The sequence below is a fragment of the Siphateles boraxobius genome, unplaced genomic scaffold (assembly GCF_051911475.1).
Source record: "Siphateles boraxobius isolate OS27281-9 unplaced genomic scaffold, OSU_SipBor_1 130, whole genome shotgun sequence".
NCBI classification, from domain to species: domain Eukaryota; kingdom Metazoa; phylum Chordata; class Actinopteri; order Cypriniformes; family Leuciscidae; genus Siphateles; species Siphateles boraxobius.
This window is the reverse complement of record NW_027508734.1, coordinates 16,384,598-16,408,625: the sequence shown is the minus strand read 5'-3', so window position 1 is coordinate 16,408,625 and position 24,028 is coordinate 16,384,598. Positions and strand designations below refer to the sequence as shown.

Sequence of the window (24,028 nt, the reverse complement as noted above, 5' to 3'; positions counted from 1 at the left end):
ATTAACATTCAGTGCAACATTTTGAATCAGTTTTGGAAATGACGTGTATTATGTACAGTTGGTTTGGTCACATCAATCTCTCTCACTTAACTTGATTTTGCAGTTGCAACTTTTCTGAGCGTACTGTAACATGCTTTTCATTTAGAGTTGTTTTACTGTAACCTTTTTTGGCTTTTGCAGTTGGGTCACTGTATTTTCACAGTATGCAAGTGCTATAGGACATTCAGTAGGGTACTATAAAATATTCCTTACAATACTATACTTTTTTCTGCAAATGTTGAATGAGTTTTTGTGAAAAAATAGAAAAGAACCACCGCTCATCCGTCAAAAAAGTCTTGTAGAGAGGTGCTGCTACATTAAATCATTATGGAAAATTGTAAAAATACAGCAAGCTTTCGGTCGTGCGACCTTCTTCAGGCAAGACCGAAAGCTTGCTAATAAATTGATCTTGCACAGTGTTTGAGTGTGCGGCTGCTGTATTTTTACAATTTTCCAGAATGAGTTTTTGTGAAAATTTTGAAAAACATCAATCAACTATTTCTCACTTGCTGTACAGAGAGAGAGAATAAATGCAGAAGGAACATCCAAACATCAAAACAGCCTAAGTAAAACATTAACAATTTAATTTCAACATCTCAATTTAGCCTTCGGAATTGTTTTAAATACAAAAATGTCTTAAAGTCCCTCCCCCTCCCGTCACAATTGAAGTTGTAGTGTCGCACACATAGACTGTAAAAAAAGGTCGCACAGCATAACACTGAGCCATGCACGAGGAAGCGAGAAGCCGTACTGAGGTCGGTATGCAGGTCTCATTCTGTTAGTATCTTGAATGACATCGAATTCTGGTAAACATTTATGCAAAAAATCAAAATACTAAATCTTCGTTTTTAGTGATCCAGTTCAATTTAGCAGGCCGTAATCGACACATCGTATTTTCCTTCAAATCTTCCCTAAACTAGCCACACACTCCCATATCAATGAAAGCGTAAATATGTCAGCTCTGTCGGATATTCGGTTGATATTAAGAAGCGGTTAATAAAATAACATTCTACAATCATAAATTAAACACTATACCTTTTGGACGAAGCTTTAATTTACCTTTCTAAGATAATGTAGCCTTGTTAGCTTGTTTGCTAGCTAGCCAGACAGTGAGATGCAATCCACGATCCTTAGAAATGAAAACACTGGGGTTTTACGCTGTTTTTTCCCCTATTGTGTCATGGACAGATGTTTGTTGGTCTATAAAAACACAAAGCAAATCATAAGCTTCCCTTAATGCAAGGAAATTGCATCACTGGAAATAAATAGGCAACTTAACGTTAGTTGACATAAAATACTTTTGGGAAGTTGTGTGACAGGCTATACTCCACCTAAAACCCTTTTTAAACAGCATTTGGCTTCTTACTTTTTATTATTGTACATGCAGCTTTTGTAACCAGTATTTATTGAGAGACTATGAAAAAAATGTGCCATTTTAATTCATGTTAAAATACATTTCTCACACACACTGCAGGACCATTAAAATTAGCCAGTGAAGGCAAAAGAAAAAAAAAGGTTTTAAAAAGGTGTCAAAATTATAAGAAAGGTTGTCCAGTTGCAGGACCTAACTTTACATTTTCATATAAATTGTAACCCTAAATCGAATCAACTACCCAAATATAAATTTTATAATGAACTGTAATAAGACATTATTCTATATATAACATGGTAAAACAACAACATAATTATTCAGTGAATCTTAAAAAGTAATTTTGATTGAGCATATCTGAGAGTTAATGTTGTTTGACCCTTTTGCCTGCGGGTTTTGCATTGACACCTGCACTAAATAAATAAATAAATCGGAGCATGCATGCAGAATAGCAATTGTGAGACAACAACAGTGAGTCTCAGTGTCATATTTAAGCATATAAAGCTTAGGATTGCTAGTAGGAAGTCCCTAGAAACATTTCAGCAGTTACTGGTATTACTATTAAACCCAACTGGTATTACTATTTACCCCAAAAAATTAAATTCGTAATTTTACTGCTGTCATTTCAACCCTGTATTTTGTTCTGTGGAACTTAAAGGGATAGTTCACCCAAAAAAGAAAATTTTGTCAGTATTTACTCACCCTCATGTTGTTCCAACCCCGTAAGACCTTCGTTCATCTTCGGAACACAAATTAAGATATTTTTGATGAAATCTGAGAGCTGGATCACTCCTCCATACTAGTCCATAGGCTTCTTCTGGGATTGAAACTTGCCAGCCCCGAAAAGTTATTAAAGACATCGTTAAAATAGTCCAAGTGACTACAGTGGCTCAATCTTAAGTTTATCAAGCGACAAGAATACTTTTTGTGCGCAAAAACAAACAAAAATAACGACTTTATTTCAACTATTCATTTCCTTCTCTGTTGGCCTCTACGTCAGTTAACGTAGTCTGATAGCGTAGAGCTACGTCACACGTAGGCTCACTATTAGTATTGTGTACGTCACAAAAAGTATTATCGTCATTTGATAAATTTAAGATTGAGCCACTGTAGTCACTTGGACTATTTTAACGATGTCTTTAATGACTTTTTTGGGCTGGCAAGTTTCAATCCCAGAAGAAGCCTATGGACTACTATGGAGGAGTGATCCAGCTCTCAGATTTCATCAAAAATATCTTAATTTGTGTTCCCAAGATGAACGAAGGTCTTACGGGATTGGAACAACATGAGGGTGAGTAAAATACTGACAGAATTTTCATTTTTGGGTGAACTAACCCTTTAAAATACATTTTGAGAAATGTTTCATGCAATGGTAACCAAAACATTTTACCATTGACTTCTAGCATTTTTCAAAACATGTTATTTTGTTGTGTGTACCACAGAAGAAAGACAATCATACAGGTTTGGAAAGACATGATGATGGGTAAATGATGACACAATTTCCATTTTTGGTTGAACTATCCCTTTAAACTATTCATATTCTGCCATTGTTATAGTGCTAATAAAAATCTTGATTGATTGTTTTTGTCTTTTACAGGGTTTTTTTTTTTTTTGAGTGATTGATGTCACCGAACATAGCTTTGAAAGATGAACCGGGGCCGGGGAGGGAGAAAAAGAACAGCACCAAAAAAATCTAATGCCCTTGAAACTTGTGATGAGGAAATATGTGCTGAGGTTCACCAGCTCTTCAACAAGGTTAGAGGTTATGTTCCCCCAGCTAGAGGAGAATGGATGTTGCCTGACCCAAGTGTGGTGCTCTGTGATCCTTATGCAAATCACCCACGTTTGCAGGTTCTGAAGAGATCACTAAATGAAGTGAAGAATCAACTCAGTGATAAAGACCTGACAGTATGGCACCAGCATACTTGTTTCACCAACCGAGCTGGCACTGTTACAGCCCACCTTCGCTCCACAACCAACGCAGAGCTATGCACGCAGGCTTGGGCCAAGTTCTATGAGATCCTAGGCACTTTTAAACTTCTTCCGGACAATGCTTTGAAGATTGGCGAGTTGAGCTCCATACACTTGTGTGAAGCCCCTGGTGCCTTCATATCAGCTCTGAATCACTTCCTCAAGACGAGTGTCCTACACTGCGACTGGAACTGGGTTGCGAACACTTTAAATCCATACTATGAAGCCAACGGACGTGACTGCACTATTACAGATGACAGACTCATCGCACACACTCTGCCTTGGTGGTTCTTTGGATCCGACAACACAGGCGACATAATGCTTCAGAAGCATCTGCTGGAACTGCCAAAATTTGTGAGCAATATGCGCAGTGTTGATTTGGTTACAGCAGATGGAAGCTTTGACTGTCAGGGAGACCCAGGAGAGCAGGAGAGATTAGTTGCTCCACTACAGTATTGCGAAGCCGTTTGTGCGCTGCTGCTGTTAGGAACTGGAGGCTCGTTTGTTCTGAAGATGTTCACACTATTTGAACACTCATCTGTCTGTCTGTTGTATCTCCTTGCATGCTGCTTCCGTTCCGTGAACGTCTTCAAGCCAGGCACAAGCAAATCTGGAAATTCAGAACTGTATATAGTGTGCTTGGACTATCAGGCCAAAGAACAAATTCGACCATTGCTCTCAAAGTTAATCCGTAATTACGGGCCAGACTTGTCGTCCACAGTGGCACTCTTTCCCCTTCACTGCATTCCAGACTCATTTCTAAGTCAGCATGAAGAGATATGCACTTTTTTCCATGCATTGCAAGTTAACACAATCCAGGAGAACCTCAGGCTTTTTGTAGACATGAGCGTAGAACAGCGCAGGCAATTGGAGCAGCTCAGGGAATATGCAGCAGATTTTTATACAAAACGTTTCAATGTTCACTACCTTCCTCGGAAAAGCTGGGTTTGCCGTGGTGGGGTGGCCAGATGGGTAAAACACTGTGAGAGGAAGCAAATGGGATCTTTCAATAAGCGCAAGGAGATGGAACTTCAGGGATGGAAGCAGCGACTTGCTCAAGGAAATTATGGTGGATTAATAGAGAAGCATCTTGCGGGTAAAGAAGGATGTGAGATTGTACTTAGTGGCCCATTGGATGAGTGCGATTTGGGCTCCTGGTTTGCCCTTGTGGGAGCTGCCCTGCCCAAAGTCTGCAGTTCCACCTTCTGTGACCAAGAAATGCTAGACTTCCTGAATGAAGCTCTGGAAGAGAACCTGAGGGTCAAGACGGTGAATCATTCTGACAGAGCCATGCCAATATGCAACTCCTGCAGGATTGACTCCCCTGTAAGCATCTTATCTGAGATTTGCAGCCATCCGGATGTGACATCTTGTTTGGTGCTGGGAAGCCAGTCATGGTGTGATGGCACACTTGTAGGCATTCAATTCCAGCCAGAGTTTTTGCAAGGACCCTCCTGTTGTGATGCACAGGATTCAGCGTTGCACGACGGACAACCAGACTATCAATTTGAACTTCTGAACGCTATGCTTTTTGCTCTGCAGAACCAGCGTCTTGGGTCAACCCTGGTGATTCCCTTGTGTTCGGCCTTAACACGTTTCACCTCCGGCCTAGTTTTCACACTCCACCTGTGCTTTCGTTACATTACATTCCGTTGCTTATCTGGTTGGCCTCCTGCTGCTCTTGTGTGTATGGGTTTCTCTCCACCTTCAGCCCTACCCCGGCTGCTGGACTTTCTCCGGGACGTGATGGAGAAAATGAAGAAAGTTAAACTTGAGCTGGGGAGGCAGGTTCTGCAGTTTGTACCTTTAGAGGAACTTCTCAGAGGTGAATTACCTCGTTTCCTGTCTTCCTTCAATTCTGCTGTCATCCGACAGCAGCTGCATGTGCTCATGCAGGTTGAATAGAGCGCATAATGCTAGTCCTTTATGGCTATATCCTCTGAGAGAACTTTTGAGTTAGACTATATTTGACTATAGTCATGCCTGAGTTTACTTCAGTTAAACCCGCAGCTTCAGTTTGTGCCAGTGCCACAGTGCATATTTAGGATATATTGGTTATAATGGAACACAGAATACCCTTGTTTTATATATTTATACTGGGGAAAATCTTTCTTTAACCTTTAATATGCTGCATATGACTGCATATGCAGTTCAGCGTGTTTATTTTAATATTTATGTTTCATTGCCATTTTTTTTTAAATAGTTGAAATTATATGAGTTGCCTTGATCAAGTTGTCTGTCCTGTCTGATTTATTAAATTTTTTTCTTCAATGGACATATATGGATTGTTTTCTTTCAAATATCTAGTTGGTAATGCCCTAAATAGCAACTAACTGTTATCAAAATGTAAGGTTAAATGGTACTATATGCACATATTGACTGGTATATACACTCCTAGGGGAAAAAAGAAAAAAGGGCCAAGCCCAAAATGGTTAAAGACTAAGCTTTTAATTATCTTAACCATAAATTATTGGTCAGGAAATTAGCAACGTTTAAGCAAATACATTAAAGCCATTGCTGTCTCATTAAAAACATCAAAACGTTTTTGGCTGAATATGGAAAGTTGTATGTTGAGTGATGAATCACAATGAAGTTGAGTTGCATGGTGATGCTCCAGAGCGGTGTCTTGGAAATTCTGCTGAGAAAAATAATAATAAATTCATCTCCACCACAGTGAACCATATAGGAAGAGACTGCTTTGGATGTTCATTTGATTTCATGGAATACAGGAGAATATTGCAGAATGGCTTGCTTCCCACAAATCAAAAGTTGTTATCTAAAGAGGAATGATCAGATGTTACTTTTCAGCAAGACAATGCTCCTGCCCAAATTGCAAAGACAACCAAGAACGAGTCCATCAGGCACATGTTCTGGCCTGGTCCTAATTTCCTGACTAGTGAGGTGTAATTTAAAATGGTTAAGACCATTAAAAGACCATTATTTGTAAGACCAAATATTTTTGGCTTGGCCAAATTTGTTTTTGTTTTTATTTCCCAGGGGTGTATGGTTGAGTACATCATATATGTTGTGTAATAAACCTGTATTGGCCAATATAAGCCAGCAAGAATATATATATATATATATATATATATATATATATATATATATATATATATATATATGAATTTGGGACCATTTGCTTGAGAAGAAAATAACCATCTGATACATACAAATAAATAATCAGACAGTGGTGCTACACATACCTGTACATACAGAGAGCAGTAGAAATCATTTACCAGCAGGGTCATATTGTTACAGTATTCATTGCTTTATTGGGAACATTTGTAAGAGTATATTGGGGTTAAAAACTTGTTTTCACTCCTAGTTTCACAGTATTGATTGTTGTCCTCACATATAGAGTATAAAAAATAAGTAGGCCTATTGATCTGCCCAGCACAAATTTTGGTATGAATTTGCTCCTTTTTCTTAATAAATATTGTGACCATTTCAATATTCACCCCTCTAAGTAAAAAGGTTTTTACTTTAACTCACTGCATGAACCCTGAATATAACAAGTCAAGTGTAAAGCCAGTGGCTATGTTATCTGAGTTATACATTTTTTATGTTGACAGATGTGGTTCTGGCTGAGTGATGCAACAAAAGACAATGAACAACATATGGCCATTTTTCTGTCCAGAAATGTGTTTATGGAAATATCTACCAATATGTGGAGAAGTGTCTCGTGAAGGTAAATGTTTCTGCACATATCTGACAAGTTCTCTTATCACACCCACACGTTGTCTTCTCATTTCTTGTATGTAAACAACGTTCTTATCTACTGTGATTATTATGGATGGATTTCTGCACAGCACGAGTGAGAGTTCTGTACTTGCATATGCATCTGATCTGCGGCTTTCTGCTATTCTCCCAACACTAACCTCATCCAATCATTTGATTCAATTTCCATCTAAACTAATAAACACGCAAAACAAATAGTGAAAGACAGCAGGTTGAAATGAAAAAGCTTTAAAAAAGTCTTCCTTTCTTTCTTTTTAGAATATTAACAAATTCAACGATTCTAGACAATAAGCTGTTGAGCCACAACTTGTAACTGCATAATTTACCATTTTCTCAGGCAACCATTTTATAAAAATCTACATATTATTAATCTTTAAAATTAGGGTTCCTTAAATTACATGACAATATGCTTAAAACAGAGATGTTTTTCTTTGAGTTTTGCGCGTACAGACCACACCATTGTCAAAACAATCCCCGTTTACACGAACACTATAGATTGAACACATAATGACACATGTGCATGATGTCATCGTACAGAGATTCGCGTTTTTGTTGTACATGGAGACCGCTTTCAAAATTTTACGTTAAATTTCGCATAAAAAGTTTCCATTTTTAGTTGAAAACGGTGTCGTACGTGTAAACGGCCCCTTAGAATGCTCTCTCATCATGGCTAAACAGATAGATAAAGTTTCTGCTTCTCCCTCAGCCTGGCCACACACAAAGAAGCCCAAAACTCTAAATACAGACAGAAAGAAACGGATCATCCTAAAGCTATGTAAGCCTGTTTTTTTTTTTAGCCTGTACGTGACTATTGTTAAAGCCTTGAGCACACTCAATAACATGTATAGGATGGGCCGCATGAGTATTTTGATAGTAAGACTTATATTGACAAATACAAACAGTAAATTTTGCACACTTTGCAGAACTGCAGCGGTGACCTGCTGTGCAGGCCTTTTGTGGTTTATAAACAATCAGGACTATATGGACAGATTCACAGTTGGAGTGGGATTTTCATGGATGTTCCTTCCTCAGCCTCAGCCTGGCAACTATCGGCTTAACATTTTCTATGAACACATTTTCCTAAAATAATTCAGTATATACTGCTGACAGTTGAGTGACACACATTTGGACATGCGCAAACATTATGTCGCTAAGAGCTGCACATGCGAATATTCACAATAATATCTCTCACTGAAATCTTGACATATGCCACAAATTCATATTGGATATTTAATCCAATGCTCTTAAAGCCTCTTTCTAATGTCACTCTCTTCTAATCTAGAGGAATGAAATGCATTATGAGTTAAACATTAAACTGATCTGAGATTTGTTATGGGAAACCTCCATAACTCTATGATCTTAGTACTGAGTTATCTATGCATGCCAAGACGTGATATATTAAAGAAAGTGTTTTATTTTGTGGAGTGTTTTTAAAATTTTTATAAGATGTTGGATATGTTTGCAGAGCTGCTTCTGTTGAATGGTGAGATCTAAGTCAGTCATGTGTACATTTTCTCTTCGATCATTCCTAAACATTATATTTGTTTACACACACACACACACACACACACACACACACACACACACACACACACACACACACACACACACACACACACACACACACACACACACATTTTCCAGACGTGTGTGTGCGTGCGTGCGTGTGTGCGTGCGTGCGTGCGTGCGTGTGTGCGTGCGTGCGTGCGTGCGTGCGTGTGTGCGTGCGTGCGTGTGTGTGTGTGTGTGTGTGTGTGTGTGTGTGTGTGTGTGTGTGTGTGTGTGCCAGTCACGCACTACTTCAGCCTGAGCACTCTGAGTGGCACATACACAGAATTTTTGTTTAGTCAGCACACACAACCCTTTCAGAATAATGACTAAATTGAACATTTGCTTTCGAAGCTTTATTTAAACTCACAGGGAAATCTGTTACTTAATAACGATTCAAATCTCTCACATTTTCGCTTCTCTTTTCCGTCTTTATCCTGTCAATCAAACATGCATCGCCTATTAGGCTACACTATTAAAAAGGTTATGCCATGGTTTATTGCTGCACCTTAAGTTCAGAAGAAGAAGCCTTTTGTCTTTATTAAGAACCATTTTTCACTATATGTTTTTATTGTTTGGCTAATTGGAGATTGTTTCATTTTAAAATATATATATATTAGTAATAATAATAATATATTATTGGTATTATAAGAATATTCCATTAACAGGGAAAAAGGACACTCTTAGAAAAAAGGTTTAACGGGTTTGTATTTAGAACCCGGTTCTCAATTAGGGACTCAATTTTAAAGAACCCTTAATTCCGACGAGGTTCTAAGAAGAAATGTCTTCAGTGTTTGCATAATAATTTCATGTTTAATGGTTTATTTAATTTTTTTTCTAGTGATAATGGGTTTGTGAGCTGTTTTTTATTATTATTAAAATTTTAATTAAAATTAAAAATGAATTAAAATAAAATAAATTAAAACTAATTCAATAAAATGACTGGAACCCCTAAAAGGTTGTATATGAAGCTTCTGAAAGAACCATTTAGGGTTCTATATAGAACCTTTTCTTCTGGTGGAAGTCATCCTGGGGACTTTGAAACACCATTATATAGATGTTTTCTAAAAAGCATCAGGCTGTAGAAGCTTTTTTTGGAACCTATTCTTAAGAGTGTATAGTTGAAGTGAAGTGACTGGATTCATGTATACACCCTGTGCGTGTCCTATCTTTGCTGAGTGTGAATATTCTGTTGATGGTAATCATGCTCATCACAGACCACATGAATATGGCAGAAGTGGCATGGCTTATTCTTGACTTTGGGGAGGATCAAGGCAAGCACATATGTGTGTGCTTCATGTGTTAAATACTGCATAGCCTAATAAAATGTATTATCCCTTACATCAAACGAACAACGTTCTACATATGTGGGTACATTTTGCAGATGGTATCATATGTCTGATTATAGGGAGATTCCCTTTGCTGCACTCTAAAACTGGACATGTGCCAATCATGTTTTTGGTGGCAGAAGGACAGAGATCACTGTCACTTATTTGGATTATGGGAAATCTGGCGTCATTTATTTTTGGCTCAATTTGCCTGAATCCACCTAACATTGTGTAGTATGCTATTTTAAGAATGTTGAACTGTTAAACTTATTCACTAAAGCTATATGCACTACAAAAATGTGGGATTATTAAGATAAATAAAAAAATACTTTCTTTGCAATGATGCCTTATAATAAGAACCTTGAAGAAAATGTGTCACTGTTTCCACAAAAATATTAAGCAACACAGCTGTTTTTAACACGGATCATAATAATACATTTATTTTCAAGCTTTTGAGCACAAAATCGGCATATTAGAATGATTTCTGAAGGATCATGTGACTCAAAAGTTATGCTGAAAATTCAGCTTTGCCATCACAGAAATGAATTACATTTTAAGATGTATTCAAATAGAAAACAGTTATTTTAATGGTTTTTTTTACAATATTTATGTTTGTACTATTTTTTTTAGCAAATAAATGCAGCTTTGATAAGCAAGACATTTTTAAAAAATCATACCGACCCCTAACTTCTGAATGATACATATAATAGCAGAACCCTTTAACATCTTTTTCTTTTACGTAATCTCTGCCAACCTTCTTACTGCCCCTTTTTAATCTCTTAAATGTTTCTTCTCTCGTTTCCCCTCTCTTGCAGTAAGTGCATAAGTGCAGTTTCAAAGGGCTCGCCAGCATATCCTTCTACAAGTGTCTCTCATCATGACCAATCATGTCAGGATTACATTACAAAAGACTTTTCAAAGGTAATTAAAAAGGTGCTGGAGAGCATTCACCACCTCAGCCAGGACCGGCAGAGTCATGTAAGCATCCTTCTGTCCAAACTGCTGAGACAAGTGTGTGTTTGATGAATAAATGATACCAATTTAGTTATAATTTAGTTACCAATTTAGTGCAATTTCTTTCAGGGATTGCTTTTTATGGCATATTACTGACCATGCCTTTACAGTTTCTCTATATATGTCTCCCAATTTTGTAATGCCAGTGCTTCCCCAATCTCTCTCTCTCTCTCTCTCTCTCTCTCTCTCTCTCTCTCTCTCTCTCTCTCTCTCTCTCTCTCTCTCTTTCCCTATAAATATCCTGATATGTTCATTGGTTAAAATGTTGAAAAGGGGGAAGGCAGGGAATGAAAATTCCACATCCCAGATTCACACACACACCACGCTAACATGATTGTAATGCTGCTAAACAAATCTATCTATCTATCTATCTATCTATCTATCTATCTATCTATCTATCTATCTATCTATCTATCTATCTATCTATCTATCTATCTATCTATGTAGTTCTGTTAGAGAGTAGCCTACATTTTATTATGTGCATATTTAAATAAAATGACTGACTACATTTTATATAAAGCCTTCCATATCTTTCTAAGCGACTCCAGGCAATGTTGGTGACTGTCAATATACTTTAGGAATCTGCGATGCTATTTTCTGCTCGTGGAAGCGTGCGAGCTCGTAGGATTTGCGAACATTTGAATTCATTTCCATAATCCCGCTGTGATGCTCCTATAGTACAGATCTGAATGAACTCGAATGCAGAAGCTGTTTTAAACGCGCTATAATATGCTGCCGCCTTTTGGTGAGTGTGTGAACTGCACGCTTCAACAGTAGCGGTGGGGGGTTTAAAACTGCGGTCTCTGTCGGGCTACTTCCAGAGACTCGCATAGGGGTAGAGGAGTGCTTCAGAGACAGGGCATTTGTTTCTTTGAAGAAGAAGAAAATAAGACAAAGAAAAAAAAAACCTAAGGCGAGAGAAAACTAAAGGCTGGATATGGCGAATAAAGCACCAGAGCCCCTTTCTCTGCACCTGGCGGAACTCACTGCCACCCAGTTTCTAGACATCTGGAATAAATTTGATGCTGACGGTGAGTGTAACGTCCCGGGACGAAAAGCGCCCTTTTAGTCGTACGTCAGATGCTATTGGGCTACTTATCTACCCTGATTTATGTAGGATATTGCATTTGATTTATGACTGAGCCTACAATTAAAATTATAGGCTACATTAAACTTGTATAATTATATTTGAACTTATATATATCCTGTAGCTACATTCTATGTTAAAATACAAAAGCAAATAATAATGATTATTACGCCTATTTTGAAAAAAATTAAGTAGCCTAATTAATCTTATCTAATTTTCGTCAATGACCTATGCTTTTAGAAAGAGTCTCTGGGTATACGCAGTTTTTTGTTGTTGTTGTTTTTTTTTGTGATGGAGAAATAGGCTATATCTGCTATATTCTTGTCAAATAATACAAAATCAAATAATCAAACCTTTAAAATATAGTCATATATTTTTTGTTTCTACTCGTTTATTTTATGGTTTGTTTGAAACGCAAGCGTATTCAACATGGTTTTTCTTTGTGCTATAGTCTACCGCACACACATTAACGTTTTTAGTTTCCTATTAGGCTACACTTATAGGAAAGTAATTAATTGAGTTGCACGTTAAAAATGAACAAAAGTAAATGCAAGTAGCCTATTTGAGCAGTTGCCACACCCGCTTAATACAAGCCTATTGAGTCGCTTTTAAATATTAATGGACTGTCGTAGGTTGAGAATTTTAAGGGGGGGGTTCTCATTTCCAGATTGTAATTTTATGTTTTGCTTGCCCCACATAAAGTTGTTTTAGGATCGTTTTGTTCAGAAACAATCGCTTGTTTTGCGGGATCTGGCAACACTGATCTAGCGGGACACTAACTCAAGTTGAATCCTCGTGCAATGTGCAATGCAGTTTTACGCACAAGCGTATTCTTGAATAATTCAGGGAAATTGAAAAAGCGCCAGAGGGATGATTGCCTGCTATCGCCCTGTTAACTTCTTTCAACGTTAGGCACGAGTTTGGCTCTGTAAATTATGCCCCACAGGCATTGTTGGAATTATTGATTTCACTCTGGAATGGAATCTTTCCTTCCAATTGATTTGTGTGTCAGCATTTGAGAGACTTGGCAGATGAAAAGTGATGGGCGGGGGTTGAAAGAGAACCGGTCCAGCTGGGGAGGAAAAAAACAACCTAAAATGCTTTGCTGCTTTTAGCTAGTTTAAGTTGGCCTCTCAGTTTGCTCTTCATTTGGTGGTCAACCTGGCAAAGATGGCACTCAGCTGGATTAGCTGGTCAGGCAGTTGGTTTTCAAGTCTGACCTGCTGAAAAGTACCTAAGACCACTATGAGACCAGCCAACAGATCAGAATGACCAGTACGGGAGGCCAGCTAAGACCAGCAAACCATATTTAACTGGTTTAGGCTTAGCATGGAGTGTAATATATTCATCTTGTTACAGACTTTCACTAGATCTACTATCAATCCTGCTGAAAAGAACAGCTTAACCAACCAAAGCTATTTTTTAAGATGGTCAATCTGCATGCATGACCATCTAAAAAAAAGTCTCCAGAACTCGACAAAACCAGTAAAAATTTCAGCCTTGCCAGGGGGGGAGACCCACTAAGACTTGAACTAGATCAATTCAAAAAATGACTAGACTGCGAAACTACAAACTGTGTCTGAGATGCAAGAATTTTCCCTGTACAAAGCATTGTTTCTCATAAAATATGGGTAAAATCGCTTTGTAGCTCATTGAATTTAGCTGTCCTTCAGCATTTTAAATCAACAAGTCAAGAACTGATTATAAGACCCTCATTTCATTTATAAAGAGGAAATGATTGTCAAATTACATCAGATAATGTGAGTTGAACAGTATCTGTGTGTCTTGGATGTTCAGTTTAAACTCATAATTAAATAAATTAACTTAAGTTCATTTTCTTCTAGGCAATGGCTGCATTGAAGGGAAGGAACTGGAACATTTCATCCGTGAGCTCGAGATGGCACGGAAAAGTGTGGTGAGTCACAAATTGTGTGTGTTCGTTAATTATGGTAAAAACATCAGACGCAGTTGTACTTGATAAGTGGTGATCTGAATGTCACATACAGTTATTAAGAACTACAGAATGAGATGCCTAGATTAATCTAGCCTAATGCACATGCCATCTGAGCAGATACCATCTGGCTGATATTTTCTAATGTCAATACAGTTTCTGCATGGCATGTTTTAAGATTTTTTTCAGCGACTGTTCACTTGGAACATTTGGAAAAAATAAATTGGGCTTAATTGAAGTAGGAACAGTGCTGTTTTACATGTCAGACGTGTTTGTTTCCAGGATCCTTCAAATGCTTCGTTCAAAGACAGGATGAAAGAGTTCATGCTGAAATTCGATGAGAACGGTGATGGGAAGATTGAGATGTCAGAGGTAAATTCCCACCCTTTTTCACTAAAGGTGAAAAGGTACATTTTTCAATGGTTTGAAGCTCTGCAGAGAAACTGTTCTGCAGAACCACCGTCTGAGATTAATGGAACACCACGAGGAAATATAAAGAGGACAATGAGGGCAGATTAGGGGTTTGGAAGGAGGGCAGAAGGTGGCATCTATCGAGGGGATGATGGAATGATGAAGGGAGGGGCAGTGAGAGGAATGAGTGTAGGGAGAGATGGATGAGGGGGAGGGAGAGGATGGGGGGCGACGTCCATCATGATGACGGCACGGGCAAATGGATAAAATGATTTATGTTGGAAGAAAAAACACACTAATCCGGTCACAGAGACCACATGAACATATGAGCTCCTTCCTTTCGCCAATTAATGTCAGCCTGCTTCAGTTATGAAGCTGTTGAGTTTGTTTGGCTGGTTGCTTTAAATGGTTTTAGCGTTTACATTTCTTTCCCTTTACCTATTTGTCAGTCCTATATAGCTTAGTGGAGGTAAAATGGTTTTGAAATGATGAGAAGAGCCTCTCCGTGCACCAGATTAAAGCTTAGTTTCTAGGAGATCCCGCAGGTAATGCAGAAGGGATGTGGTTACAGTATATTCAAATGATCTGTATCATGCAAATCTCACTGTATTAAAAATTATAAATGACATTGAACAAAATCCATATGTGGTCCATACGTGGTATGATTGGATGGCCACTGTTTTTCACTCACACTTCAGACCGTTTTTCTGTTTTCAATCTGGTACACAATCTCAAACATGCCACTTTATCTTGAAAGCTGGCAGAATTTCCGCTGCTCATTCAGACCCTTTTCAAGGCCTGTATGAGTCAATGATTTGGTTCTTCTGTGTGTTGCGTGTGAATCTAAGATGGCAGCTCAGATTAGCAATGTTGGGATCATCGTATCTGTCATCTTCTGCTTTCCTGCTTTTTGGGTTTTTCTGCTTGAATTTGATAGTGAGGTATCAGCATTTTGAAGTTAGTTGCACTTTTTTTCATTCTTGCTGGGATGAACAATAATAATTTTATGTTAGTATCTTTTCGAAGAGGATCAGAAATCAACAGAATAGAGATGTTCGCTTTTTACAACAAGCACATTTATTGTAAAAAGCGAACATCTCTATTCCGTTGATTTCTGTTCCTCTGCGAAAAGATACTAACATAAAATTATTATTGTTCATCCCAGCAAGAATGAAAAAAGTACAACTAATTTCAAATAAAGGCTGTTTTGAACCATTCATCAAAGAAAGCAGCGCGGTTTTCACAAAATATTGAGCAGCACAACTGTTTACAACATTGATAATAATAAGAAATATTTCTTGAGCACCAAATCAAAATATTAGAATGATAGAATGACACTGAAAACTGGAATAATGTCTGCTTTGATTCACACACACACACACACACACACACACACACACACACACACACACACACACACACACACACACACACACACGCACGCACGCACGCACGCACGCACGCACGCACGCACACACACACACGCACACACATGATCTACGTGTCTATATATATATATATGATCTATGTGTTTCAGATATAGAATAACCATTAGATAATCATAAAACTATTTTTGTCCTCTATCTACTAACACTATCCACATCCTTTAATCAGACAAATCATTACTTGGATTTTAAGGCTTAAAAAATACATTTAGCTTTTTATAGACAGAAGGTGATCTTGCAGGCCCAGGTTTGTGTGTCAGGGCACTCAGAGGTGGAACTTGTCATAGGCTGATGGTTTCAGAGCTTTACTAACTTTTCGGTTTGGTATGGTTTAGTGTCCCTTCAGCAGTTCAGCATTGATGAGCTCCTCCGCTGAGGCCGAGAAAGATAACCAAGAGCATGAAATGGTCTCTCATCCCTGTCCAGCTCTTGCAGGCTTTATACACAGGCATCAACTTAGACAGCAGCACTTGGTTGATCGTGTAGCTGCTTTGGATAAGAGCTTTGTGCTCCACTGTGCGGCTGTCCATGGTGCTGAAATCCCATTCAGTGGAATTATAGACTGGAGTCAAAATGTAGTGGTTAAGAAAGAATGCATAGTTAATTTCAAGTATATTTGATGTTTATATTATTAGTATACTTTATGTACTATCAAATATAGTAATGGGCAAGTGTGATGTCTGGAGGGGATATTGGTTTTCAATTACCTTACAGGTTTGATTAAAGCATTAAAAATATGAGAAAAATATTTTATATATATTTTTTGATATTTTAAATATGAGGGAAGAACAAAACAAACGCAAACTTCAGCTACAGATTTTATTTTACTATCGAACAAAAATGCATAGAAAAACTCACAGGAAAAAAGATACATTGACTATTATATTATATTATATTTCTTGTACTTGTACTATATATATTATATATACTTTATGTCCTATATAATATTTTTTTTCTATTTCTGGTACATTTTCAAGAGACTATATATATATATATATATATATATATATATATATATATTTAATTGTTCAGTGTCTTTTCAGTATATTTAATGGTCAAGTGAGCACTACAAGACTTATTCTTTTGATAATTAAACATTTTATTTTTTTATATTTTTTTTGTTATGATATTATTAGTAACAGTGATTTGATGACAATATATCTTTCTCTCTTTATCTTTTACAGCTGGCTCAGATCTTGCCAACAGAGGAGAATTTTCTATTGTGCTTCAGACAGTTTGTGGGATCCAGTGCAGAGTTTATGGCAGTATGTAACACACAACATACAGTGATTATTTTTTTGCCAAAACTTATAGATATCCTGATCTGTTGAGACTTGAAGTGAAATGAATTTCTACTCTACATTAGTTTTTAGATTCATTAGTTTCAAAATTATTGTTTTATTGTTAACATGAAATATCTTTAAATAGCTGAGGTGCTTTTGTGTACATCTGTGTGAAAGAGAGAGAGCTAGAAAACTCTATTTGCAGTAGGTTATCCATTATGAATGGACTGCAATACATAAAAGAACAGAGTGTGTGTATGTGTGAGTAACTGGGTTAATGGAGGTTCATTTGTACAACATGGTGATTTTGTAAATAATACAAAACATGTTCATTCTGTTCATCTGAGTTGTGGAAGAGTAAAGTATTTTCAAATGTGTGGTTACAATGAAGACATTTAACTAGCATTACAGAGGAATACACACACGTACAATAATGCATACAATAACACATCCTGGTAAATCAGGGCAGGTGGGTATCCCTCCACAGTAGATCAGCTCACCAGTAATCCCAGTGTAATTCCCAAATACAAAATTCACTGGTTTAATCAAGATGACAATGACATAATCACATACAAATCTGAACATTTTTGATTGAAACATTGTCGGTTTAACCTTTACAGGGCAAATAAACTATACATATGTTTGGAGGTATCTGTTTTAATGCTATTGTTTCATTTTTTAGGCTTGGAGAAAATATGATAATGACCGTAGCGGATACATTGAATCCAATGAACTGAAGGTATAACTCAATAGGTCACACAGAACGTCCTATAGCTATTATAGATCCATTACTAAATAAAATAATTTCTTTGCCCAAGGGCTTCCTCTCAGATCTGTTGAAGAAAGCAAACAGACATTATGATGACAAGAAACTGAACGAGTACACACAGACCATAGTGAGTAGACACACACACACACACACACACACACACACACACACACACACACACACACACACACACACACACACACACACACACACACACACACACACACACACACACACACACACACACACAACTGCTCTTTAATTTATGCTTTTTTCATGCAGCTTAAAATGTTTGACCTGAATGGTGATGGAAAACTGGGATTGTCCGAGATGGCTAGGTGAGGTGGCCTCAGAGTGAGTCGCATATTAATGCAATATTGTTTCAGTTATATAATATTGTATGTTATATTTTGTCTTCAGACTGCTTCCTGTACAAGAGAATTTTCTGCTCAAGTTTCAGGTAAGATCAAGCAGTCTTGGCAATGTTAGATTAGATTGCAGAGCACAAATATAGTGTTTCTGCAGAAGAGTGTGGTGCTAGCAACACCAAGATCATGGGTTTGCTTCCCAGGGAATGTATGAACTGATCATGTAAACTTTCAATGCAATGTAAGCTTTTTTGATTAAAAGTGTCTGCCAAATAAGTCACCTTTATTTAAATATAAGTATAGTGCAGGGCCACAGTCCTACAGAGTTTAGTTCCAACACATACCTGTAGTTTACAAATAAGCCTGAAGGATTTGATGTCATACACTACACTGGTATGTGCAGCGCCACTTCAAGTCAAACCAACCTAAACTCTGCAGTGCTGTGGCCCTCCAGGACTAGAGTCAATGAGCATGATTACCTACACCGCGATACGCTGATAACTCCCCCAAATCAGCTTGTTTGAATTAACCTGTTAAATGAATCAATAACCTGGCAATGCAAATAAACCGCGTTTACAAGACTTCATTTAAAAAATATCTGGTTATTCCCCGGTAGTGACGTCAACTTAATCATTCTTGTATCTGACTCTGAGTATTCCATTCGTTATGTGAGGTGTGATGTGATGTTAAATAAATAAATAAGCAGTATTTTGGCTGCACCACTTCTACCTGCACGAGATGAGAACACATTTTTATAATTTTTTGAGTCAGGAAAGATTCAGTTTGCGATATATTTCCTCATCCCCTACTGTGAAACGCTCGCTCTGGGCGAAATTGGGGTAAGGGGCAAAAATATAGCCGTTTTGATGTGTTTTCCCGATAAGTAATGTGGGTTAACGCTTTTACATCTTATTAAGCATGATCGGGTTAAGAATGTGCATGTAAACGAGCTCGGTGGAATATATCAGCTAACCATAAGAGCAGGGGCGTAGCCATCATTTCAAAAGTGAGGGGGATAGAATGTCAAGTGTAATACCAGTTTTATTTTTCTTCGAACTTTTGTTGACAGATTTTTGCTTAATTGGCTTAATATGCTATTTATTTTAAAGCAATAAAGCAGAAAAAATAAAGAAAGTTGTCCAGTACTTTATATTGCACATGCAGGGTTTTTCCTGGCTTTAAAAATGAGGCGAAGGTGGTAAAATCCTGATCATGTATTTTAATAAGATAATAAAATGTGTATTTTTCATAGACCATCATATAGTCTACTGTGTTACCACAGTATTTTCGTAGGTGGATCTCTGTACCTCTAGGGGGGTCCTGGGGCATGCCCCCCTGAAAGAAAATTTTGTACATTTTAAAGATAAATTCAGTAATCTGGTGAACTTTGAGTGCCCCGAATCCGCTGTTAAAAATAATTAATCCAACTGTCCAAACATATGATATTCTCTGATTTAGATATCTGATCATCGCATTACAATTATTCAAATTATCAGTGTTAAGCATGATAATATGGTTAAATATCACACTGAAGCTGATTTAAAAATAACATTTACTTAAAATCAAAGTTCTTCTTTTGGCAAAATTACATTTTATTACTAGCCTAAACAAAGTCTGTCTTACTAAACTAAAACTTTCCAATTGAAAACCTTCAAACTTCAAGCTTTTAAAACTACTGCAAACTTTCTAGTTAGGCTTTTTCAAGAGAACTTAAAGTTTGTCTACAAACTTTTTTTTATCTAATTGTAAAGTGTTACCAAATTATGATAAACATCATGTACACATGTTACAACGCTGCCTGATTCAAGCAGATCGTGGCTGTTAATGCATGAAAATACAAATTCAGCATTAACATTCACCATGTTTATTCTAATTTGAAGAGCTTTGATAACATATCTTTGAAAATAAAATGCATTGCGAGTAAAAAAAGATTGAAAATATTGCATGTTTGTTCGGGTAGTGAATTTACAACAAAACCTGTTAATTATTCAACAAGAGAAATAGGCGGAGTTATTCATCATTGTGCAACACAATTCGGATACTACATGACAACTTACAGTGTTTGACTTTTTCGTGAAAAAGGAGTGAAGAGTTTTTTGCCATTTTGAACTCAATGAAACTGATGGATTCGGCGCGGGTGCGGGCTTCTAAGCTACGGGCTTCAGTCACTATCACTAAGCTAATGCACGAGTGACTGATTACCATGGAAACGTGAAAGTCACGTATAGACTATCCTTGTCTCTTTTGATTTAAATATCGATTTATAGACACCTGTGAAAACCTCAGCTTGTCGTTGACACACTTGCCCTATGAAAAAGTGCGTCCCCCGCGTATACGCCCATGCATAAGACCAAATAGTGTTGCAAGTTGGCAAAAGAGGTTCAAATACCAGTACAGTGCAAATGACATTTGTAGCACAAAAGATAGGGTGTGTATGGGCAATAGTAAAATGTGCAAAAACAGAGTTCAGCAGTATACTAGCACAGTAAAGTGTGATAATACTGGAAGCTAGGAGGGGGAGAAGCAAAAATGAATAAACTGGCCATTGCTAGCAGTTACGGTAGAATAGCAGTAGCATTCAGTCAGGGCTGAAAAAGATGAATTTTGCAATATGGCAAGCGTTTCTTTTTTAGATCTATGCTGAAATCATGTAGTAAACATGCATTATTACAGGCAAATGTGTATTTGGGTACATACGTGTGTGTGTGTGTGTGTGTCTGTGTTCCTACTGTATGTGTGTTTATAGGTTTTGTCTGTGTGTGAACCTGATAGCAGATTGCTAACTGATTTCTGGCACAGAGATCATGGGTTGATAGGGATTACTTCAATCCTACTATAGTTACGATAATCTCCATAGATTATTCTTGAACCTGGAGATGTACTGATCTGGCCCAGTCTCCCCACATTTACTGGACTCTCTCTCTCTCTCTCTCTCTCTCTCTCTCTCTCTCTCTCTCTCTCTCTCTCTCTCTCTCTCTCTCTCAACAAAACAGCTGAAAATATGTCAGCTGAAGCTGTCTTTTCAGTCATGAGAATGAGATAATTATTCATGAAAGGGTATCATTATTCAATTTGACTGTAGAGTGTAGTTTTACTATATATTATGCACAGAATATATATATATATATATATATATATATATATATATATATATATATAGTATATGAATGGGATTTCCCCATCACATTAAAAAATATTAATTTTAAATAGATTAATTTTACAAAAGTCAAGTTGTCTTTATTGATTAGTAATAATGTTAAGACTCATCAGACTGTAATTAAGTTTTTTAATTCAGTTAATTAAGTAATTTTTTAATAATATGGAAGCATATTGAAATTAGTAAACTATTCTATAAAATTATACATTATATGCATACATTATACCAATACATAGAAATACACGATATGTATAACATTATACATCTTATATGTGCAGTTTTTTGCTTTATTTTTAACTTGTAACATTGAAACTAATGTATTTTTTCCCCCTCTTTATTGCCAGAACTTCAAACTATCTGCTGAAGAATTTGAAGTAATCTTCAACTTTTATGACAAGGTCAGATAATGCGTATATTTCTCACGTTTGTGTCCTTGTTAATTTGTCTTGTATTGTGAGTTAATAATACACATGACCATATACACAAAAAAATAACACTTTAGCATTACTATATCAACCACAAAGCATAATTGACGTATATTTGATGTGCATGTTTTCATCTGGAAGATGTTTTTTTTTTTAGAGCATTTGATCATCTGCAATACATCTAGAACACGTTCCGTCAGATTTCGAATGTGCTGTTAGAAAATGTCTTTAAAATGTGTTTGTTTTAAAATATATGTAAAACGTTTTTCCTCCTTTTTGCTTTAACAGGATGGAAATGGTTACATTGATGAACATGAACTGGATGCACTGCTGAGAGACCTCTACCAGAAACATAAAATGGTAAATTGGTGTTGGATGGGAATTTAGCACTCTATTACATCTTTTAATTGAAAATGTGCCACAAAAGCTGCATCTAAAGTGCCATATATACCACAAAAAAGGGCATTTACACAATTTAATGCTGCAGAGTGGGGGAAACATGGTCATAGAAGCTACAATTGCAGAAATAATGGTATGAAATTGATGTTTTAAATGTCAAATTTTGAATATCGATACATTAAATGATGGATAGAAATGTACTGCATACACTACTGGTCAAAAGTTTTGGGTTGATTTAAAAAAAGAGAAGAATTTAATACTTTTATTCCACAAGGATACATTAAATTAAAGTGACAGTAAAGACTTTTATAATGACAAAAGATTTTGATTTTAAATAAATGCTGCTCTTTTGAACTTTGTATTTATCAAAAAATCCTGAAAAAAGTATCACAGTTTCCACAAAAATATTGAGCAGGAAGTTGATATTGATAATAAATAAGAAATGTTTCTTGAGCAGCAAATCAGCATTTTAGAATAATTTCTGAAGGATCATGTGACACTGAAGACTGGAGTAATGATGCTGAAAATTCACAGGAATAAATTACAAATTTAAAATATATTAAGATATAAAACTGATATTTTAAAATTGTAATAATATATACAATATTACTGTTTTACTGAATTTTTACTGTATTAATGCAGCCCTAGTGAGCATTAAGAGACTTCTTTCAAAAACATAACAAAATCTTGCCACCCCCAAACTTTCAAACAGTATTTTACATATTAAATTATACATTTAAAAATACATAGTTAAATATTTAAGCCTGCACTGATGCTGCATTTCAGCAACAAATATGACTGGTCTGAATTCTTATAGACGTCTATGTTTGTCCTCTTTTAGGTCGTTGACCCTCAAAGCCTGGCTAGCTCAAAGAAGAGCATCATGGCGTTGTCTGACGGAGGGAAGCTGTTCCGCACAGAGCTGGAGATTGTGTTATGCAAGGATCCGTCAGTGTGAACTCTGAGCTCTTAACTCTCACTTCCTCCTCTGTACCTTCACCCACCCCAATCTAACCAAAGCAGGTGCATGTGGTTGCTCTGTTCCACCTCTTATCCTGCACAGTTAATCAGAATCCACAACGTACCCCTCTCTCCGTGGCATGCCTTTCCCAAAGATATGACTTCTCGATGTGTGCATCTCTTGCTTGTCTTTTTTATGTCCAAACATAATTATGACATTGTGGAATAATAATGGATAGGTCTTTGGTCTTATTCTCCTGCTTGTACCAAATCTTTAATTCGGTTTGCCATGTGTGCAGTCTGCTCTCTCTCTCCGTTCCTCCATCATTTGTTCTCTTTCCAATCTCTCCCATATCTCCTTTTTTTGTGCAGGCTGTAGACTGTTCTGTTTTGCCAACACTGCTAAAAGAGTAACTGAAATAAAGATCAGATAAGACATTTTACCGTCAATACTGTCCTGCTTTCTTAGCTCTGAACCTTCTGTCCTGCTTTTTCTTTACATATACCATTTCCATGTTTTTAGGCTATATTTTGTTAGGTACCATTAACGCCCCAAATCTAATTATAACTGAAGTTTCTGTTATGGAAGCAGATAATGGTTATAATGGGCACCTATTAACGTAGTTTGGATGTGCCGGCTGCTCAGGCGCACTGTGATCTCATTTTCCATTTAGATAAATCCAAAAGCAGCTAACTTATCTTTGTGGGCCTGCAAGTAAAGGCACACATCCGCATCTTCAAGCCAAAGCGAGCGCAGGAGCACATT

At 36.9% G+C, this 24,028-nt stretch overlaps 2 protein-coding genes across 4 annotated transcripts; both read left to right on the top strand.

Annotated features, from left to right (window-relative positions):
* The first annotated feature begins 689 nt into the window (after positions 1-689).
* On the top strand, positions 690-5,654 carry cmtr2 (cap methyltransferase 2). 3 transcript variants are annotated; one of them, XM_077228170.1, is made up of 2 exons: positions 690-794; positions 3,025-5,654. In XM_077228170.1, exon 2 carries the CDS (start codon positions 3,056-3,058, stop codon positions 5,282-5,284), a length of 2,229 nt encoding a protein of 742 aa, XP_077084285.1. In that variant the 5' UTR covers positions 690-794; positions 3,025-3,055; the 3' UTR covers positions 5,285-5,654. The 3 variants fall into 3 exon arrangements, with proteins under 3 accessions (XP_077084285.1, XP_077084284.1, XP_077084286.1); XM_077228169.1 differs by having other exon boundaries at positions 3,006-5,654; XM_077228171.1 differs by having other exon boundaries at positions 690-798.
* Positions 5,655-11,804: 6,150 nt separating this feature from the next.
* On the top strand, positions 11,805-23,703 carry calb2b (calbindin 2b). The gene is made up of 11 exons (XM_077228168.1): positions 11,805-12,038; positions 13,939-14,009; positions 14,328-14,417; positions 17,086-17,166; positions 17,867-17,923; positions 18,003-18,080; positions 18,236-18,291; positions 18,374-18,413; positions 21,823-21,876; positions 22,192-22,263; positions 23,144-23,703. Exons 1-11 carry the CDS (start codon positions 11,945-11,947, stop codon positions 23,258-23,260), a joined length of 810 nt encoding a protein of 269 aa, XP_077084283.1. The 5' UTR covers positions 11,805-11,944; the 3' UTR covers positions 23,261-23,703.
* The last annotated feature ends 325 nt before the right edge of the window (positions 23,704-24,028 follow it).

Excerpts from the sequence above, each read along its gene's own strand:
- cmtr2 (XM_077228170.1), top strand. The coding sequence starts at position 3,056 with ATGAACCGGGGCCGGGGAGGGAGAAAAAGAACAGCACCAAAAAAATCT.
- calb2b (XM_077228168.1), top strand. The coding sequence starts at position 11,945 with ATGGCGAATAAAGCACCAGAGCCCCTTTCTCTGCACCTGGCGGAACTC. Across the intron at positions 17,167-17,866 it reads CCAGTGCAGAGTTTATGGCA|GCTTGGAGAAAATATGATAA; the intron begins GTATGTAACACA and ends TTCATTTTTTAG. Across the intron at positions 18,414-21,822 it reads ATTTTCTGCTCAAGTTTCAG|AACTTCAAACTATCTGCTGA; the intron begins GTAAGATCAAGC and ends CTTTATTGCCAG.